This window comes from Ascaphus truei, chromosome 1 (assembly GCF_040206685.1).
Source record: "Ascaphus truei isolate aAscTru1 chromosome 1, aAscTru1.hap1, whole genome shotgun sequence".
Lineage (NCBI taxonomy): Eukaryota > Metazoa > Chordata > Amphibia > Anura > Ascaphidae > Ascaphus > Ascaphus truei.
In genome coordinates this window covers 370,869,292-370,888,925 of record NC_134483.1, presented here as the reverse complement: position 1 = coordinate 370,888,925, position 19,634 = coordinate 370,869,292, and the positions used below count along the sequence as shown (strand labels likewise).

General features: G+C 43.0%; 2 protein-coding genes across 6 annotated transcripts in view; one reads left to right on the top strand and one right to left on the bottom strand.

Moving 5' to 3' along the window:
- The first annotated feature begins 47 nt into the window (after nt 1-47).
- CFAP96 (cilia and flagella associated protein 96) lies at nt 48-16,240 on the top strand. 4 transcript variants are annotated; one of them, XM_075610200.1, is made up of 8 exons: nt 48-382; nt 4,575-4,722; nt 5,623-5,842; nt 10,692-10,829; nt 10,927-11,002; nt 12,147-12,326; nt 15,327-15,499; nt 16,033-16,240. In XM_075610200.1, the coding sequence occupies exons 2-8, from the start codon at nt 4,626-4,628 to the stop codon at nt 16,079-16,081; spliced, it is 933 nt and encodes a 310-aa protein (XP_075466315.1). In that variant the 5' UTR covers nt 48-382; nt 4,575-4,625; the 3' UTR covers nt 16,082-16,240. The 4 variants fall into 4 exon arrangements, with proteins under 4 accessions (XP_075466315.1, XP_075466322.1, XP_075466328.1 ...); XM_075610207.1 differs by lacking the exon at nt 48-382 and adding an exon at nt 1,903-2,210; XM_075610213.1 differs by lacking the exon at nt 48-382 and adding an exon at nt 2,236-2,407.
- Nucleotides 16,241-18,570: 2,330 nt separating this feature from the next.
- The window catches only part of CCDC110 (coiled-coil domain containing 110), a 36,456-nt gene continuing 35,392 nt past the window's right edge, over nt 18,571-19,634 (bottom strand). The window contains exon 7 of one of the 2 annotated variants that reach the window (XM_075610155.1): nt 18,571-19,087. In XM_075610155.1, the coding sequence (XP_075466270.1) occupies nt 18,840-19,087 (248 nt within the window). In that variant the 3' untranslated portion in view covers nt 18,571-18,839. The remainder of the gene's footprint in view (nt 19,088-19,634) is intronic. The other variant, XM_075610159.1, reaches the window with a different exon arrangement.

Here is a 19,634-nt window from a genome sequence, read left to right as displayed (position 1 = left end):
TGCGCAGTCTATGACAGCGGCTGCCACACCGCAGTCAGCTATCTGGCCGGACTACAACTCCCAGCATGCTCAGCTCTCCTTTACGATAGAAAGACGTCAGCTGGAGTGTGGACTGTACCAAAACGGCAAGAGGGAAGGTCTTGTCCGCCTTTACTACCACCTTTCCCGTGACTGTAATACTTCCCAGAACATCACCCGCAGACACAGCGCTGGAAACCCGTGTGCAGTTTGTGGCGGAGGGTCACAGAGAGTTAGGAAGTTCAAACACACATAGTACATTTTACTGGGTGTGCGAGGTGGAGCCCGCGCATCTCAAGTGAATGGTCTTCTCCAACTCCAGGGCAACCAGTATCAACAACCCGAGAGTGACAGCAGCAGTGAGGTGAGAGCGAGATATGCAGGGGCAGGTAGAGGGGCGCGGGGCAGGTAGAGGGGTGCTGGGAAGGTAAAAGGCCGCTGGGCAGGTAGAGGGGCGCGGGGCAGGTAGAGGGGCGCGGGGCAGGAAGAGGGGCGCTGGGAAGGTAAAAGGGCGCGGGGCAGGTAGAGGGGCGCGGGGCAGGAAGAGGGGCGCTGGGAAGGTAAAAGGGCGCGGGGCAGGTAGAGGGGCGCGGGGCAGGTAGAGGGGCGCGGGGCAGGTAGAGGGGCACGGGGCAGGTAGAGGGGCGGGGGGCAGGTAGAGGGGCGGGGGGCAGGTAGAGGGGCGGGGGGCAGGTAGAGGGGCGGGGGGCAGGTAGAGGGGCGCGGGGCAGGTAGAGGGGCGCGGGGCAGGTAGAGGGGCGCTGGGAAGGTAAAAGGGCGCTGGGCAGGTAGAGGGGCGCTGGGCAGGTAGAGGGGCGCGGGGCAAGTAGAGGGGCGCGGGGCAGGTAGAGGGGCGCCGTGAAGGTAGAGGTGTGCTGGGAAGGTAAAAGGGCGCGGGGCAGGTAGAGGGGCGCGGGGCAGGTAGAGAGGTGCGGGGCAGGTAGAGGGGTGCTGGGAAGGTAAAAGGGCGCGGGGCAGGTAGAGGGGCGCGGGGCAGGTAGAGAGGTGCGGGGCAGGTAGAGGGGTGCTGGGAAGGTAAAAGGGCGCGGGGCAGGTAGAGGGGCGCGGGGCAGGTAGAGGGGCGCGGGGCATGTAGAGAGGTGCGGGGCAGGTAGAGGGGCGCGGGGCAGTTAGAGGGGCGCGGGGCAGGTAGAGGGGCGCGAGGCATGTAGAGAGGTGCGGGGCAGGTAGAGGGGCGTGGGGCAGGTAGAGGGGTGCTGGGAAGGTCAAAGGGCGCAGGGCAGGTAGAGGGGCGCGGGGCAGGTAGAGGGGCGCGGGGCAGGTAGAGGGGCGTGGGGCAGGTAGAGGGGCGCGGGGCAGGTAGAGGGGCACGGGGCAGGTAGAGGGGCGCGAGGCATGTAGAGAGGTGCGGGGCAGGTAGAGGGGCGTGGGGCAGGTAGAGGGGTGCTGGGAAGGTCAAAGGGCGCAGGGCAGGTAGAGGGGCGTGGGGCAGGTAGAGGGGTGTGGGGCAGGTAGAGGGGTGCTGGGAAGGTAAAAGGGCGCTGGGCAGGTAGAGGGGTGCAGGGCAGATCTAGAGTGGCACTGGGCAGGCCTAGATTGGCGCTGGGCAGGTCTAGAGGGGCGCTGGGCAGGTAGAGGGGTGGCAGGGAATTATTTTGGGGGAGACATCAGAAAAATGATATATATATATTTTTCAGCTTTACAAGTCAATGCCCTTATAAGTAGGGAGATTTGGTCAGTATGGGGGCATCACCTGCAATATATATGGGAGGTGTCATTTGCAATAAATGGAGGGGCATATAGCTGCAACATATGGGGGTCATCTGCAAGAATGGGGAGGGGGAGAGAGAGGAGGGGCACATACCTGCTCTCAATAGGGTGAGAAGAGTAAGCAAATACCTGCAATACAGAGGGGTGGGGGAGATAGCAGAATAGGGGAGGCATTTACCTGCAGAAGATACATGAGAGATGGGGGTTAGCAGAAATAGTGGCTGAATATACCACAAGCACAAATCATCAAGTCCTTAGTCAGGTCACTGTGGATGGATACAGGTTGTGCCACTTTCCTTACGTTTTTGATTAAACGCTGGCAAGACTTGAAGCAACGTTAGTACATAAGTAATCAGAACGACACCTACTCAGAGAGGCTTACATTACACACTTCAAGAGTTTCTGGTATCTTTGCCAATGATAAACTCAGATGTCATACAAAACAATACAGATGTAATACGGTCAGCCTAATTTATAATAATAATAATAGCATGTTCTTGTATAGCGCTGCTAGTTTTACGTAGCACTTTACAGAGACATTTTGCCGGTCCCTGCCCCGTGGAGTTTTTTTTTTGGTGCCTGAGGCAAAGGGAGATAAAGTGACTTGCCCAAGTTAACAAGGAGCCGCTCATTGGAAGGTGTCACATTTATTCCCATGGTCAGTGGCTTTCAATGGCTTCTGTTTCATGCTTCCTGGACCTTTTTATATTGAATGATTTAATACATTTGCTGTTAAGGCTCAGTTGATGCAGATATGCTTTACTCTCAGTCTTTGGGGTAATATTAGTATTTACACGGTCTACTTTGCAGTGCAGTTCCCTCTAAAACCAAGAAGGTTACATTGAGCAGACACCAGCTGTGCCTGATTCTTTCTTTAGCGTCATCTCCAGGAGCAACCAATATCACACAATTGCACTGAGAAGTTCTGTGAGGTTGGTTGCGTACCAAAACCTTGAAGCTCTCCATGAAGATATAAAGGAAAGCAAAAAGTTGTGTGTACTGATCACGCGCATTTTAAGTGAAACTTCTTTGTCTTTTGTCACAGAAATTGTATTTGTAATTGTGATGGTTTTAATTAATAATCAGAACATAATTTCAGTGCAAAACCGCAAAGATGTTTGAGTTAGAACGCGTTTTAGCTATCTGCACTTCTATATTTAGAGTAACTATTCCTTGTGTGTCAGTCAGTCTGTGTGTGTCTCTCTCTCTCTGTCTGTGTGTGTCTCTCTCTGTGTGTGTATGTGTTATTCTCAGGGTCCGGCCCACCCCACCCCACCCCCTCTCTCACAGGGACACACTGCAGCTCACTCTGTGCTTGGCAGGTCACCGGGGGGGGGGGGGGGAGAGGGTGGTGCTCAACGGCTCGCAGGGGGGAGAGGGGGGTGCTCGGCAGCTTGCGGGAGGGGTTGCTCGACAGCTGACGAGGGGGTGGGAGGCGTCTCACTTGTGCTCGGCGGGTCACGGGGGGCGGGAGGGCGTGTTTGGCCGCTCACTCGGCAGAGAGTGGTTGGCGGCTCTGTGTGTGTCGCTGCCTTCCTCCTCTCTGGTGACTCCTGCTGGCAGCTGGCCTCATCTGCCAGCAGTGACGTCACTTCCGCACCAATCAACTCCATTCACTGCCAGGGAATTTTGCGGATGTGGTAGGTGCCGCTAAAGAAGTTTCACTTCAAAAATTAAAACTTTTGCTTTCCCTTCACTGTTACAAATAAAGCTAACACAGGACTTTCATCAGGCTGAGAAGATCATTCATTATAAATGACACAACACATTGAGCACATATTTTACTCATTGTGATAAAGTCCTATATTTATATATAGTATATAAACCAAGTTTTACGGGCGGTTATATATCAAAGAATCCCTCCTCCACAACCTGTGCAAGCCAAGTGCCAAACCGCATCGGGACAGAAATCCAAACGGAAGCAATGGGATTTATTTGGGGTAAATCTGTTTTTTTTTGTTTGTTTTTTTTTTTGCACTGATGTAGCAGTTTTATAGTTGCAAGGCTTTAGACCATATTGACTAAGTAGTCTTTTGCCATAAAACACATTTAGGAGCTGGAAGACACCTTACAGCCTATTCAAGTTAGTTGTCTGAAAGGTATCTTAAGGCAGAAAATGGCTTACTAAATGATGGCACAGCTGCTCTAGGACATTAGGAGGTGCCGTGGACTAGACACGGCGTACCTGCCCCCCTCCTAAATCTCCTTTAGTGCTGGAGAAGGCAGCAATGCATTGAGGTAATATAAATTGCCGGCCCCATCCAGGATTAGAACGGTAATTGTATTTTTCTTGAATAAATGTGGTAGACTATTATCTCTAAATAGAACGAGAAGCACCCTAGTCTAGATAGAAGTGGCCCTTTGAATAGAAAGGTAATTATATTTCATAGTCGCTGCACGGAAAAGTAATACGATGTCAGCCTGTGCCGCAGCAAATGGTTCATATCGCACAAACTGAACCATGAGCACCTAACATCTCTTCCTGTTGTTTGTGTTAATAATGTATGAACCTGTGGTTTGCTTGCCATTTATAATTTCTATGCCGTTCTATCCTTCGAAAACCTTGGTCACTTTTGTATCTTCTCAATCACCTTTCATTTGTCACCACTTTAGTGATGGAGGGGCTTATAACATCTACAACGTGTTGGCCGACCACCAGCATGTAGGAGTTAATCTCTAACGTTAATAGTACAAAAATGTACTTGTATGTCTCTAAACATTTTTAGCAGCTGCAGATATTAAATAATCCGTTTAACAAGTAGTTTTTGTGTAATGCTGCTGTATGTATTCTTATCTTTTTTTTTGGGGGGGGGTCTTCTTTTCAGGAGAAAAGACCAATTCTACAGTAGGGTCTGTTGTCTCTGCACCATTGAACCATGCCTGGGGAAGGAAAGACCGACATGGATAGGATTGGCCTGTTCAGTGAGCTGGGCTATATTAGCATTGGAGATAAATATGTCTCTGCTGGCTCTAGTAAGTATACACCAGATCAGGTGATAAGGTTTGCAAGTTCTGCAGAGGACTGGAGTGACTGAAAAAACATTAAACAAGGCAAAAACAGGTGTAGATTTTACTACTGTTCCAAGCAAAGAACAAGGTGAAACGTCACAAAATCAGGCATGTAATGAGTTATTTGGTGTTTAACTTGTATGTTTCTAACTGTAAATATTAAATTATGTATTTGTCTTTACGTATATAGTTTGCAGTATTCCGGTTGTACATATGTAATGAGGTAGTCAAGTGTAGATGATACATTATTGTCCCTGATGCAAGAATGTTCCCTTGTGTTCTTTTTTTCAATTTGCTCTCACATGAAATGCGTGAAAGCTGTTATCTTTGTTTCTTGCATCTAAAGCAGATCTGTTGGGCAGAAAGAAAGAGAAGCAAAAATAGAAACAGGGCAGAGCACTGGCAGAAATAATCAGGAGGAGAAAGAGAAGCCTGACCCATCAGAGATACAAGCTTCACTCCACTTATTATAGACTACTGTAACCAACTACCCCAATCACTCAATTAAGCACATGACAGAATGAACTCAAATCATATCTACAAAATTATACAAAGGGATAGAAACCATCATCAACATTGTCACAATTACCATTTTCAGCCCTCAATACAAATTCCATTATTGATGGACACAAGCAAAGAATACACACGTGGAGCAAGGTTTATATTCAAAGCTTCCAGTCTAGTATCATATTTAAACCTGATCCCACAAAATATAGTAGGATGGTTAGTGGCTTTGAAGGCGTGAGTAGGACACCATCTGCAAATAATACCTATTTCTATTCTTTACCATCTTGAGTAGTATACTGTAAATGTATTATTCTGGATTCTACATTGTGTTTTACAACTTGACTGTACTTCTTCCAGAACCATTTAATGAGGCAGCAAGTAAGGACAAACAGATGTTACCTGGAGGGGCTAAAACCATGGCTAATCTTCTGGGTGGCTACTTTGATGTTCAGTACAAGAGGGTATTTACAGGTGAATCTTACTCGGATCCTTTTAGACAAAGAAGACAATACCGAATACAGCAGGCCAAGAAGAATTTGGGGAAGGCCTTCCTTCCGCCTAATGGAGAGAAAATGCAGTAAGTCATGAAATACCAGCACCCGGTAAAATGTACAATACAACTTGGCAAAGTATTAGTTACACAAAGAGTGAGTGGCCTTATGTGTATCAAGAGTAAGAAGAGATAAGTGTACAGCGCTACTACTAATTAAGGTGTGTCTAAAGAGAATGTGAATACAGCGTAAGAATACAGGATAAGGCAATACAAGTTCAAACTAATTAGGTGATACGTGCAAATACAACCAATAAAGTGCAATAGTGATACTATATGTGGCAGTGGCTGCCAAAAAATAGTCATCTGATCAACCAAATCAGATAAAGGAAAAAAGATGACTAGGGCGGCGCCACTAAGAAGGGGCGGTCAATACACCATTGAATGTATGAGGTGCCAATTTGTTTTAGGATCAATTCAAACCATGAGGCGATCTATATAAAACCAATGTCTTGGAGGCAAGGGGCTCCACAGAGAATGTAATCGAAAATGGTATTCAGGGTATGTGGAGAAAGATGAAAAAATACATACATGGTGATAATACTGATAAGACATATCTAGGACCAAATCTCTATTGAATTGGTATAGGCTATAGCAGAGGTGGGCAACCCGGTCGCCAATCACCACAAGTGGCGACTTGGCCATGAAAGTGTGGCGAATGAGAGTTTGTCAGCTCCCACAGTAAAATATTTTTTTTTTCCTGACGGCGTGTGCTGGTTTCCGCTTTCTGAATGAGTCAACGAAGTGAACCAGCAGCAGGTGATACTGCTGAGGTGAGGGAAGCAGCAGCAGGTGCTAGTGAGGCAGCAGCAGGTGATAGTGCTGAGGTGAGTGAAGCAGACAAACAGTGTGTTGTTTTAAATGTTCAATTGAGCAACCTAATTTCTCAACTTTTACATGGTGTGGCGATTTTCACTTCTCATTTGCTGCACTTGTGGCTACATTGAAAAATAGGTTACTCACCTCTGGGCTATAGGATATATGAAATATAGAGAAATGCCATAAGGCAGTCTATTGAACTAAAAAGGACAGATGAGTGAAAAAAGTACACATTTATTAAAAACAATACGAATAAGAAACAAAAATGATGTGCAGGTGGTCAGCCAACACAAAATTGGAATCCTACTTACACAACTTAGGTGTGCAAGTAGCATTCGGAGGGAGCTCGGATATTGCTGGCATCTGCTGCGGTGTCTCACGGCTGCTGGTGTCGCCGTCAGATGTATGGTATACATATACATACACACCCCTGAGGAAGCGAAGTCAGTCACGAAACGTGTGGGGGTTATAGGTCACATCGTCCACGCACAGAGGACCAGATGTCCGCCTTCCGACTCTCATACTGTCGCCAGATAGATGGCTGCTCTCCTCGACAGGAGGCTTGTGGGAACATTGCCGGGAGGGTTATCCATTGCAGACTTACCTGGGACGCCTGCTTCATTTGTCATCAGCTGGTGGGGCACCAGTTGCGGCAGACGCTCCAACAGACATTCTGTTTTGGGATGCTGCACATCATCTGACGGCAACACTAGCAGCCGCGAGACACCGGAGCAGATGCCAGCAATATCCGGCTCCCTCCGAATGCTACTTGCACACCTACTTTTTGTAAGTAAGATTCCAATTTTTACGTTTGATGACCACCTGCACATCATCTTTGTTTTTTATTCGTATTGTTTTTAATAAATGTGTACTTTTTCACTCATCTGTCCTTTTTAGTTTAGTAGACTGCCTTATTGCATTTTTCTATATTTCATATATGCTATAGCCTATACCAATTCAATAAAGATTTGGTCCTCTCAGTGGTCCTATTTGATGTCTTATCAGTATTACACTATGTATGTCTTTTTTCAGCTTTCTCCACATACCCTGAATACCATTTGATCACATCCTCTGTGGAGCCCTCTGGCTCCAAGCCATTGGTTCTATATAGATCGGCACATGGTTTGAATTGGTCCTACAACATATTGGCACATCATACATTCAGTGGTGTATTGACCGCCCCTTATTTATATCAAACCATATTGGCTGCTCTCAATACTTTACACGAGAAAATATAAAGGCAACCCCACAATAGAATCTGAAAATAAACAGGCTGTAGACGAGTACTGGAGCTGGATTGGTTTTCCCCAAACACAAAATCATCCTAGGGAAATGGTAAAATGTTTATCAACGCTAGTTCTTAGGCCCAAAATATCAGCACTCAACAATGTTTACCAGTTCTAAAAATGTAAGTTCAGATATCCCAATACATATGCAAACATATGACTACATCAGCACAAAATGTAGACGTGCAAAAAACAAACAAACAACGTTTTAGGGAAAAAACTGGGTACCCAAAGAAGGGTACCTATCTTGTCCAAAAACTTTGGGAAATAGACTTTAACGTGAGGTAATTAGATTGTGCACCAAATATGTTAACACCACGTCCGACCTGATGGGCTTAAATAACACAATGTAAAGGGCAAACTGATGCACAAACTCTTCAATATACTACTGTAAAAAAACACTCCCTAAATGGTTCAATGACATTGGTGAAGCAAAATTGTTGCAAAGTACCTTAATATATTGCTGCGACACACTCAGCAAATACCCAGTATGTACCTGGCAGATACCTGGAATGCACCGCTCCTCACCTCTGACAAGCCCCGTTGCGTTTGCCTTCCCAGCCATGGTTCATGCCAATGCACTCGGGCAGAAAACAGTCACAAACCTCAATACACCCGAGTATACCCGAATTCGTGGGACTAGCCGAGCTCGAATAAAGTGTGTCGCCAGTGTATTGAGACATACTGTATGAGTACTTGAAATGTCATATAAAGTGTTTCTGTGACCATTGTATCTGCATATCTGAACTGTGAACCACAGTATGTGATGATTTCACTATGCTTTTTGAACATATTTTTATTCAGGACCCTTTATTAACCACTTGATGATGTGATGTCACAAAAAAGACTGCTACTTTTATAGTTCAGCTATGCCATTTCATGCATATTATATAGTCCCCATGTGCTAAAGTAATCATCCATTCTGTAATAAAAAAAGAAAAGAAACCACAGCACACAACGGAGCAGTCAGAATTGTAATGTCGCGTGTTACCCCTCAAAGGTCAGAGAGGGTACAGTGTATTGAGATACCTAACACCTTGGTCCCTATTCAATATGCTGTAAAGCCACTTCTCCGTGGCAGGGAAGCCTCTGAGCCCCATTCACTTGAACTGAGCTCAGAGCCTTCCCTTACTGGGACAAGTGGTTTCACCGCCTATAGGACAAGGGCCGGAGAGTTCTGCTCCTCGGAGAACCGCACAAACCTGACCTTCTGCATAGTGCTGCAGTGTAAAACAGAGCAGCGTAGAAGGAAGGAGAGGACAGGTATATGTTACATAAGATTATACCACTGGTATCAGCAGTTGATCTCCATACACAGCCAGCCTCACTGATAATAGCATTGTATTTTATACTTCATTTGGTATAGATTCCGTAAGTCAGCAATCTCGAGCAGGAGTGGCCAACTCCAGTCCTCATGGGCCACCAACAGGTCAGGTTTTCAGAATATCCCTGCTACAGCACAGGTTGGTCAATCAGTGGCTCAATCGGTGGCTGAGCCACCTGTGCTGAAGCAGGGATATCATGAAAACCTGACCTGTTGGTGGCCCTTGAGGACTGGAGTTGGCCACCGCTGATCTAGTTCGTGATAGGCCTCTGTGACAGGGAAGTTAAAAGTGCAGGAATAGGAATTCCTCGTGGATTTAGTTATACAGTATAGAAAAAAAAGGTGTTTCCTCATAGAAGTTTGTACATCAGTGCTCAGATCCTATGTCTCCACACCTGGGCATATAAGTGTAAGAAACAATCACAGACAGGTGGTGTGGATCGGCACTCAAATAGTGAACAGAGTTACAGTGAAAACGTGAATAGGAAAAAACTAGAGTCCCTGTAGTTTGCTTTTGTCTGATGAAGGGGCCATGGGCTCTGAAATTTTGCTATTTTTGCTATGAAACAGTATATGTTTGAAGATTTTCAGGATGTCGAACCTTTTCTTGACCCTGTACGCCTTGGAAGAAACCAACATTAAACAGTCCTATAGCTAAAGCAAACTACAAGGACTCTGTGTACGTTTGTTTCCTATGCAAGTTTTCACTGTAACTCTGTTCGAGTGCTGATCCACACCCCCTGTTAGTTGTACAGTACATGAAACGTTTGAGAGCTGCTCAAAAAATGTGCTGAAGAGGAGGCTCGCAATGTTTGAGAGACCATGTACATCTGTTATGAGATCTCAGACTGGTCCTTTAAAAGCTAACACAACCTATAACCCCTTGACTGCCAGAAAGGACAAGCCGCACAGTGCTCTCTTTGAGAAGGCTTTGGTGGTGAATAGAGATGGGCAATTTTTTATTGCGAATTTGCATCGGCCACTTCCTTTGGTCCGCGGATTTTCAACGGATCAATCTCAAAAAGAGCCATTCGCGTTTTGCGGATTTTTAAAATTATTATTTCCAATGCATTCCGTGAATTCTGCAAACCCGTGGATGGATTTGTCGAATCCAATCCGTGGATTAAGAATCCGCCAACGGATTGCTGAATCCGCGGATTGGATTCTACAAATCCGGTCACGGGTTGTACCCAATGGTGGTTTTTTGAAAATCCGCACGGATTGAACCTGCTCAAATCCGTTGGCGGACTTTTTACACCACGAAACGGATTTTGCGGGGTAACAGAATCAACGGGGGAATCGACGAAAATCCGGGAAATGGATTTGGGTGAATCCGCCCATCTCTAGTGGTGAAGCTTAGGTTGTAATGATAAGGTTGTGTGACGGTTAACAAGCTCTATTACATGATAGTACCAGTGATGTTTTGTTCTTGTGGCATTACTTTCAGATGTGGAGTGGGCAGCTTCTATGGAACATTAGGCGGCCCATTTCCAGCATTTAGTGCTGAACTGAAAGCAAGAAAAGCATATACTGTGCCAGGAAAAAACCTCTACACAAATCCTGGGAAGCAGGGGACGGGATATGGGTAAGGTATTAAGGAAATCTCCCTGCGTTGCACACGGTATTTAACAGCGTAGTTCTTACTGTATCGCAGCTTGACTAGACTGACTTCCTCTCAACAGATATCCGAACCTAACGATAGGTAAACAGTATCCCTATTCCTCGGAGGATTATAACATATCAAGTGAACTGATGAAGGTAAAATGTGAATATTTATGTAACAATCTAATTAGAGGATTCATTACGGGCTGATTAACCTCCACATTTCAGCTTCTGTTGAGCAGCTTACGTTGTGGGGTAAAGGCTACAGTGCTTATTAAAGCAGCAGTCTTCCCCAAAAAAACTAAAATGAAGTCGTAACAATCATTTTGTGCTCCTCTAAATCTTAATTTTTTTGTGTTTGATTTTTCACCTATTTATTATGTCACTGGCATCAGCTGTTACCATGCCATCCTCTGTTCTCTTAACGAGTGTGCATGGTAGCAGCCATTTTAACCTCCTAGGGAGGCATATTTTTAGCAACTAAAATCTCCAGAATTCATCTATAGATGGGATTGGTAAAAAGGACTTTCCAATGGTAAAAAGGAAATAGTTTTTTTTAATGGTGAGTTGAGTGGATGTAGCACAATGGTTGATTGCGCTGTCCACACAGAATCCGCCACAGGAACGCGAGTGTGTATGCGGAGTCCCAGCAACCAGACTAATGGCCGATCAGGATTAACATAGCGGAGGGTCCCTGTTTCTGAATGGGACTCCCGCTGTGTGAATCCTACCGGGCTGCATCAGTATGTAAGAGACGCGCAGTGAGAGCAGACAGAATCAGTCACTCTCCCTGCGCGCCTCTAACAGGCGATTGCACGGCTTTTATTTTAATAACACAGTATGGAAGCAAGGGGTCTCATTCAGAAGCAGGGACCCCCGCTGTGTTAATACTGATGGGCCATTCACCCCTTTCAAGCACTGTGTTGTGAACGCTCGACTCTTGGTCCACAGTTCACCAGCACATGTCCTGTGGCTGTTGATAGATAGGAGATGCTACATCTATAAATAAACAGGTCTAGTCATAATCCCCATTTTGGTAGCCATAGTCTTTGGTAGACCGGATATTGGGATAAAACAGTAATGAGAAGTAGGCAGCAGGAATATGAGAACACACTTAGTATTACTTATGTGCCCAGTATTGGGCAACCATGAAGTAAGAACTATCCTGCTTTCATCAGAAGAATTGTAAAGAAGATTGGGTGGTTGTCTGGATGTCAAAAAACAAAATCATACATTGAACCTAATTTTATTTATTTTATTGCATTGTACATTTTTATGTAGCCATTTTCTCTCTTTACAGAAAGAATTTGAAAGTCACAGATCAAAACTTAAAGGAAGTGCTTTTAGGCTAAACCTTCACCCAAGGGAATATTTTGATGCAAATCCTTACCGCCATGACAAACCTCTCCCACCCCTAAAGAAAAAGGTGGATATAAGCAAAAGTGTGATCCCCTTTAAGCCAAGTTCGCCTGCAAAAGAGGTAGGTTTGTAAACCTAACACGGGCCCTATTTTAAGACGTTGAACAATTTCTCATTTGGCTTGCTAAAACGATACAGTAGTTGCAGATTTCTTCTCCTGCCCTCTCAAAGCCCACAGCTATTCTATGCTATGAATACACGATTCATGAAGAAGCACAAGTTTATCCTACTGTATGTTCCTGAAAATACATTTTGGCTGTGATTTCAATGATGAAAGTAACATTGTACAAATTTAGTCTTTCATGTTTTTATTTGTGTCCATCATATATGTGTTAGGTTAAAAAAAATAATAATTTGGTACCACACTCGTATACTACTCGCCACGCTGGGTTTTTACTAAGCATGCAGTTACCAACTTTATTTTGCTCTGTGTAACATCTATTTACAGGTGTCAATGTTTTTATACCTACAGTATGTGTACTTGTATCCCCTATGATTAATACCTATGTGTACTTGTATCCAGGGATGATATTCCAATTTTTAACAACAGGTTCTCAGTAAAACAATCTTTGTGCTGCCCCTGGAAGGATATGGCGACACGCATAGCGCCAAAGGCTTGGTGCAGCGCAGACCGCGGTATAGATTTAAACCTCGTAGGGAGGCACATTTTTAGCAACTAAAATCTCCAGAATTCATCTACAGATGGGATTGCTAAAAAGGACTTTTCAATGGTAAAAAGAAAGGAAATAAGCAGGTTTCGTCTTAATCCCCAATGTGGTAGCCATAGTCGTTGGTAGACTGGATATTGTGAGAAAACAGTAATGAGAAGTAGGCTGCAGAAATAACTTATCTGCCCAGTATTGGGCAACCATGAAGTGAGAACTATACTGCTTTCATCAGAAGAATTGCAACGAACATTGGGCGCTTGTCCGAATGTCGAGACGTATCATACTCCATAACATTATACAGTGCAGCGTCTTCATAATCAGTATATAGAGATGCTCATGATCATTATACAACACAGTATATTCATTATCAGTGTATAGATACTAAGCATAATTATACAGTGCAGGGTGCTCATTATCAGTGTATTGAAATTCAGCACACACCTCTCTCCCCCTTACACACACGTCTCTCTCCCCCTTACACACACCTCTCTCTCTCCCCCTTACACACACCTCTCTCTCCCCTTACACACACCTCTTTCCCCCCAACCCCTGCTTCCACACATCAGCTTTACTCCTCCGCCTCCCTTACCACCTACTACTACACAATCCCTTGGACTTCCCCAGCCATGTGGAGCCTCTATTTTGGCTCTTCCTGTCCACATAGTGTGCCGTTCTAGGAATTGTGGGGCTTGATTTTTCAGTGTTAATCTGTTTTCACCACGAGCACTGAATAGTTGCATCCCATAATTCCTAATGCTGCATTGCCGATGTACAGCAGGTTGAGGTCACAGGAGGGTACCGAGTCCGGGCCCTATCCTTTTAGTCTCGCAGCGCATTGGTCTCTGCCGTCGCACTAGTTCAGTGATTTTTAACAACTGGTTCTGAAGAACCAGTGCAAACTGGCTGAGTAGCAGCCCTGTTTGTATCCCCTTTGAGTTAATTATTGTTGCTCACCTCTAAATATATTAGTATTACACACAGTAACGTAAAGCCCCAGGAGTCTAGTGCCACTTTTCAGGACTTTGCTTTCTAAGCTATTTCTTCTCCAGTCAGATCTCAGCGAGTTACTGCAAGGAAAGGACGCTATCCTGAAGATTATGTCTAAATTCCCAGTCCATCTGATTTACAGTACCTACTGGTTCAGCTATGATCAGTGGCGGATTTCCCATTAGGCCTGGGCCTACGGCGGCAATATATTGGGGCGGTATATTTCCCTCCCCCCACCCCATATACAGACCTCTGTAAAGTTCTTACCTTCTCATTCGTGCCGCCCTCCTCCTTCCTCAGCGTTGCTGCGTCAATTGACGCTGTGGCGTCACATTGCCATTGCAACAGCATGTGACATCACAGCGTCATTTGACACCGCCATGGAGGAGGGTGGCGGCACCCAGGTAAGTTCCATGGGGCATCTGATTTTTTAAATCCACTACTGGCTCCATCGAATCTATAGATCTGACTTTAGTCCTCTCTCGCACCAGCTAAGGAGATCTTTTAATTTCTTCATACCGGATTTTTAATTTATAATATGAGTATTAATAATGATATTATGCTTAGAGAGGCAATATCCCTATTTTTCTTACCCTTATTTTAATATCACCTTAACCGTGTTCCCCATCTCTAGGACATCCCCAGGTTTCCAAAATGTTTGGAAAGATAAAAACAAAAAGCTACAAATTTGTCTGTTGGGTCAAAATTAAAAGGCTGCATGTCATGCCCCCATGACACTGTGGCTTTCTATTGGCTGCCAGAGCAAAGCTGACCCCAGCGGCCATATTATTATTATTAGCGTTTATTTGTAAAGCGACAAATTATGCCGTAGCACGGTACAATGGGGGTACAGAGTTATGTATATTACATAAATAGAATGACATACCAAATAAGGACAAACAAGTGCAAACATACAAAAGGTGTAAATCCTATTACCTAAATGCATATGTCTGAAGGGCGTTGTGCCCTGAAACGTTACATGGATGTACCTGCGCTGATGTGACAAATACAGAGTAAGCTGTGTGACTACACTTGCTGCCTGTGTGCCTCATCCTCCTTTGGTTTCTTCACAGATACCAAAAGGTCATGAGGGCCCTGCTCGTGAGAGCTTACAATCCATAGTGTCTACCAGAGAAATTCCTTATCCAGTGGTAAACACAACACATTTTGTTTCCCTGGAAGCAGGGAGACCATGGATCAGATTCTGGGAACCTGCCCGTTTCAGATAGTGTACAAAAATCACAAAAGAATATTGAGCAGCACGATTTTCACACATGCTAGAAAATATGAATGGGGTTAAATAACTGTTGCTTGTTCTATCTGCCCACACTCACAGTTGACAAAAAGTAATTTCTTCAATGCTTGTAAATGTTGCCTTCTCCTTCCCATGTGGACTCTGTTTACAGGCAGGTGGCATGAAAGCTGGAACATTCGATCCATATCCTTCTCATTCTAACGACCCTTATAGGGCAAAGTCTGTGAAATCGGAAACTGCTATTGGAGGGAGAAAGCTGTTTCATCCTCCATCCGGGCCCAAAAGCTATCCAGTGCTAAGTGTTTTAGCCTCAAATGTAGTAAAGTAAGTGTAATCTGCATTTACCAGGGGTGGGCAACTCCAGTTGTCATGGGTCATCAACAGGTCAGGTTTTCAGGATATCCTTGCTTCGGCCACTCCCTTTCCCCTCTTTTTTTAAAAATGTGCGCCTAAAGATAATTCCAAAAAGCACAATGGGAAAATGTATGCAACTCACAATGCCCAGCACTATTTGCTGTATCGCGCCCGACTCAGCAATATCTGCCAATTAAGTCAATTACTCCAGGGCAATATATGTTACTATAATTAGGGGCCTGTTAATGGCATCTTGCCTAGGCGAAGCATGCTATAGTTATTACATCAGTATTCTTTAGGGGAATGATTTCACATTTAATTATGTTGTTTGAAAATGAAAGGTGAAGGCAATTTTTAAAGGACTAAATAATTTTGGAAATTGGGGCTTTGTCTGAAGAAAGCCTTTTGGACCTAATCAAATATCATTTAGTTGTGATGGTGGTTGCGTGTATTCACCACGCTTTTGTAATTCCCTAATCCGCGATTCATTTCTTTTTTTTTAGGGCAGTGACCCCAATGAATTACAAGACTGTCAATTTAATGTCATATTAAACTTATGAAACACTGGAACAATTGTGATCTTGATGTCACCTTTAAACCCGCAGCCTCAGTCCAACTCAAGTAAAAGAAGACTTGACACACGCAAAGACATCAGTATATTATCTTCTTGTATAGTTTATATTTTTCTAAATAAAGTCTGTTGGGAATGTGGCTTCTGTAAAACTTGTTTGTGTATGTATATAGAATATATACATATGTAGCTATTTCAAGTAAAATCTAATATGGACTCAAAGAAAAGAAAGGGGGGGGGGGCGGGAAAGGCACCATTTTCATTTTAGTTCATTGCCTCTGTAGCAGTTAATTAGTACAGATTAGCACCATACATCACTTTGGTGCAAACACGCATTTTTCATGAATTTAGGGGGATATTTACAAAAATCTCCCTGCTGCAAAGCCAGTGCAAAAGAATTGAACCAGAATGAAAAAAAAAAAAAAAATCTTGCTTTCAGTGGCACTTTGATAAATATGGGCTGGTTGTGCCCCAGAGTATAGACTTTAGGAAATACAACCCCTTGGTTTACAAAAATAGCCAGATATATATACACACGTGTGTGCGTTTCTCCGGCTCGTCCACTTGATGACGTATGAGTGCGTACACCAAACATCCCTATGCGTTTTGTCGTCACTCACGACTTCGGCAGGGGATAATGCCAGATTGGAAAAGAATCACTTTAACTAGTCTCGTTGCCAAGGTGATTGTAGATATCAATCCCAAACAATTAGTGTTTCAAGAGACATTCACGGCAAATTAAAATACAAAAAACAGCCCATAATATAATAAACAATGTAATGTAGATTGGTCAAAGGCTCTGTGTACTTGCCTGGCATCATAGCTTTTGTCTATAAATCTATTGGCCAATATATGGCTCTGTAATAAGAAATCAGAATCCAACGAACAGTTCTTTCTAATTCTATAAAATTGACTTTTGGGTATATTTTCTAATCATTTTTTGTAATGGTTACTTGAAGCATGACGATAGCTATTGGTTGCTCCTATCTTGAAATTAGTTTTTGTAAATATTTAAGCATCATCACCCACAGAGAGTGCAAAGTCCAACAATAGAGCACGTGCAGAATCAATACTATACGTCAATTTTAACCCCATCTCATTATTGTCAAAGGAAGATAGGATGTCCGGTTAGCTCATCTCTCTTTCCCTCCCAAATAATATCATCAATAGCTGTTCTAATAATTATTGGTAGATCTTAGATGTGGCTATATAGTATTTTAGATAATATAGCCTATATTGATGATTATTCATTCACCTGATATTGATGTGGGCATAATCATCTGTGCAACTAAAATCATACTAACCATCTTCTCATTAGTATATGGAATATACTATATTCTAATATAATCATCTGTGCAACTAAAATCATACTAATCATCTTCTCATTAGTATATGGAATATACTATATTCTGTATATATTTTAGAATAGTTGGTTTATATCAATGTTGTTCTCCTTTATTTTTACATCGTTTAATTATATTATGGGCTGTTTTTTTGCATTTTAATTTGCTGTGAATGTTCTTTAAACATGGTTTGGGATTAATATCTACAATCTTGGTAACTAGAGACTATTTAAAGTGAATCGTTTCCAATCCGGCATTATCCCCTGACGATGTTGTGACGACGAAATGCATAGGGACGTTGGTTGTACGCACTCATACATCACATGAACGAGCCGGAGAAACACAGATCGGGGGGAACTCAGCACAAATACATTGTATTGCCACAGGACTTTCACTGAGGTGGTGCCATCCAATCTATGTCCCGGATCAACAACAGATTTCCTGGCGTGCGGCGGGAGGTCTGAATTATTCCTGCTTACAGTGATGGAGCTTTGAGTTTCTCATATAAAATGCAAACCACACTCCGGCGTTTGTGAGTGCAATGATTTTAACTGTGGTCAGTTGATTAAATGGTCATATTGATTTTACACATGGAGCGTGTACTTTTCCCTCTTGTTTTGTAGATTTTGTGGTAGAAAGTGGTTATTCCTTGGAAAAGCTGCCTGGATTCTCTGAGGATTTTACAATTGGTTTTATAATTATTATTTTTTTGTGAATGTTTTTTTCTATTTCTATCAACCTGTTCATTTATCAATTTTATTACAGACCCACGTATATTGTGTTGTATCTTGGTAATTAATTAGCTTATAGTTCACACATTCAATGATCTTGGTTCTCTTGGTATTTTATATACCTTTTGGTTAGAATTAACTTTGCTCAAATCACCAAGTTTGCACTTGATATTGATTAGTTTTATTTGCAAGTCATGCACCATAATTAGTATTGGGTGCTGTCTGATACACACACACACACACACACACACACACACACACACACACACACACACACACACACACACACACACACACACACACACACTTTATTGATCCAATAACTTACAAGTATAATGTTCTATTGTCTAAATCAGTTTTTGTTAGGGATTAGGATATTTTTTTATTTGGGTATTTGTAATTCTGGATTTTCTTTACTTGTTACAAAAGATAAAAAGTAACATTTTGCCAAAAATATATATAATTGTATTTTTTTTATTTCTCAAAATGGGGCGTATAAAATGTAAGCTTTCCATTGAGTTTAATACATAAAAATATAAAATAATTTCATATAACATTAGAATTTTTTGTATTTCTTTCCAAAGCATTCTTTAGTATCAACTGGTAGCCGGCACATTAATTCTGTGGTCTTGTGTGTGAAACATACATGCACATAACCGTGCTAGTTAATATATCTCTTTCACATGAGTTAGGGTGTGCTCCACTGTCCTCCTTTGAGGTATTATAGACGTTGCTTCAACGTGTTCCGCTCTCATTTCAGTTCTTATATGTGATGCCCTCCTCAAATCTCCCAATACAGACGTAGTAAAGCTGACTGAGATGGAACTATGCTTCACTGTATTGTTATAGCTCGAGTCTCGGAGTAACTCTTCCTCCTCTAACTTCCTTCGAATTTCAACAATCTTTCTGTTTGCTAAAAGAAAGAAGTTAGATTAAACTGTAGAAACATCAGGATCTTATTTTATGTCACAAAATGTATATTGCTCACTTTTACACTTGTTAAACTGTGAATGTGTAAATTTACCAGTGATGACCAACGTTTAGAACCTGTGAAGAGCTGTGGAAGGCTAAACACTTGTAGCGATGTGTTCACAAGCATGAAAAGAGGCTTTAAAAGGTAATTGTAATCAGTCATAGGATAGTCTATAAAATCACTGGCCCCCGGCTCCTTGGTATGGGTGGTTGGCACTTTACTTTAAATACATAATAAATTGCATCACTAAATTACTGTGAAACAGTGTAGGAAAGCAAAGGCCATAGTCAAATGTTTCAGTCATTAAATCATAACTAGTAGTGAGTAACATAACTGATCACCTATTCATATTTGATCTAGAGCAAGGATTCATAACCAGGATGTCGGGACCCCCCCCCTTTTTAAAAAAAAATAATAACATGGGGTGTCGCCCTACACAAGGGCTGAGAACCAGTGAATTAAAATTCTGTAACCTATTACGACCTCT

Bases quoted from the DNA above. Each gene is read 5' to 3' on its own strand.
- CFAP96 (XM_075610200.1), top strand. From the start codon at position 4,626: ATGCCTGGGGAAGGAAAGACCGACATGGATAGGATTGGCCTGTTCAGT. The intron at 12,327-15,326 runs GTAGGTTTGTAA...CTCTGTTTACAG, and splicing joins CAAGTTCGCCTGCAAAAGAG to GCAGGTGGCATGAAAGCTGG. The intron at 15,500-16,032 runs GTAAGTGTAATC...CTTTTTTTTTAG, and splicing joins TTAGCCTCAAATGTAGTAAA to GGCAGTGACCCCAATGAATT.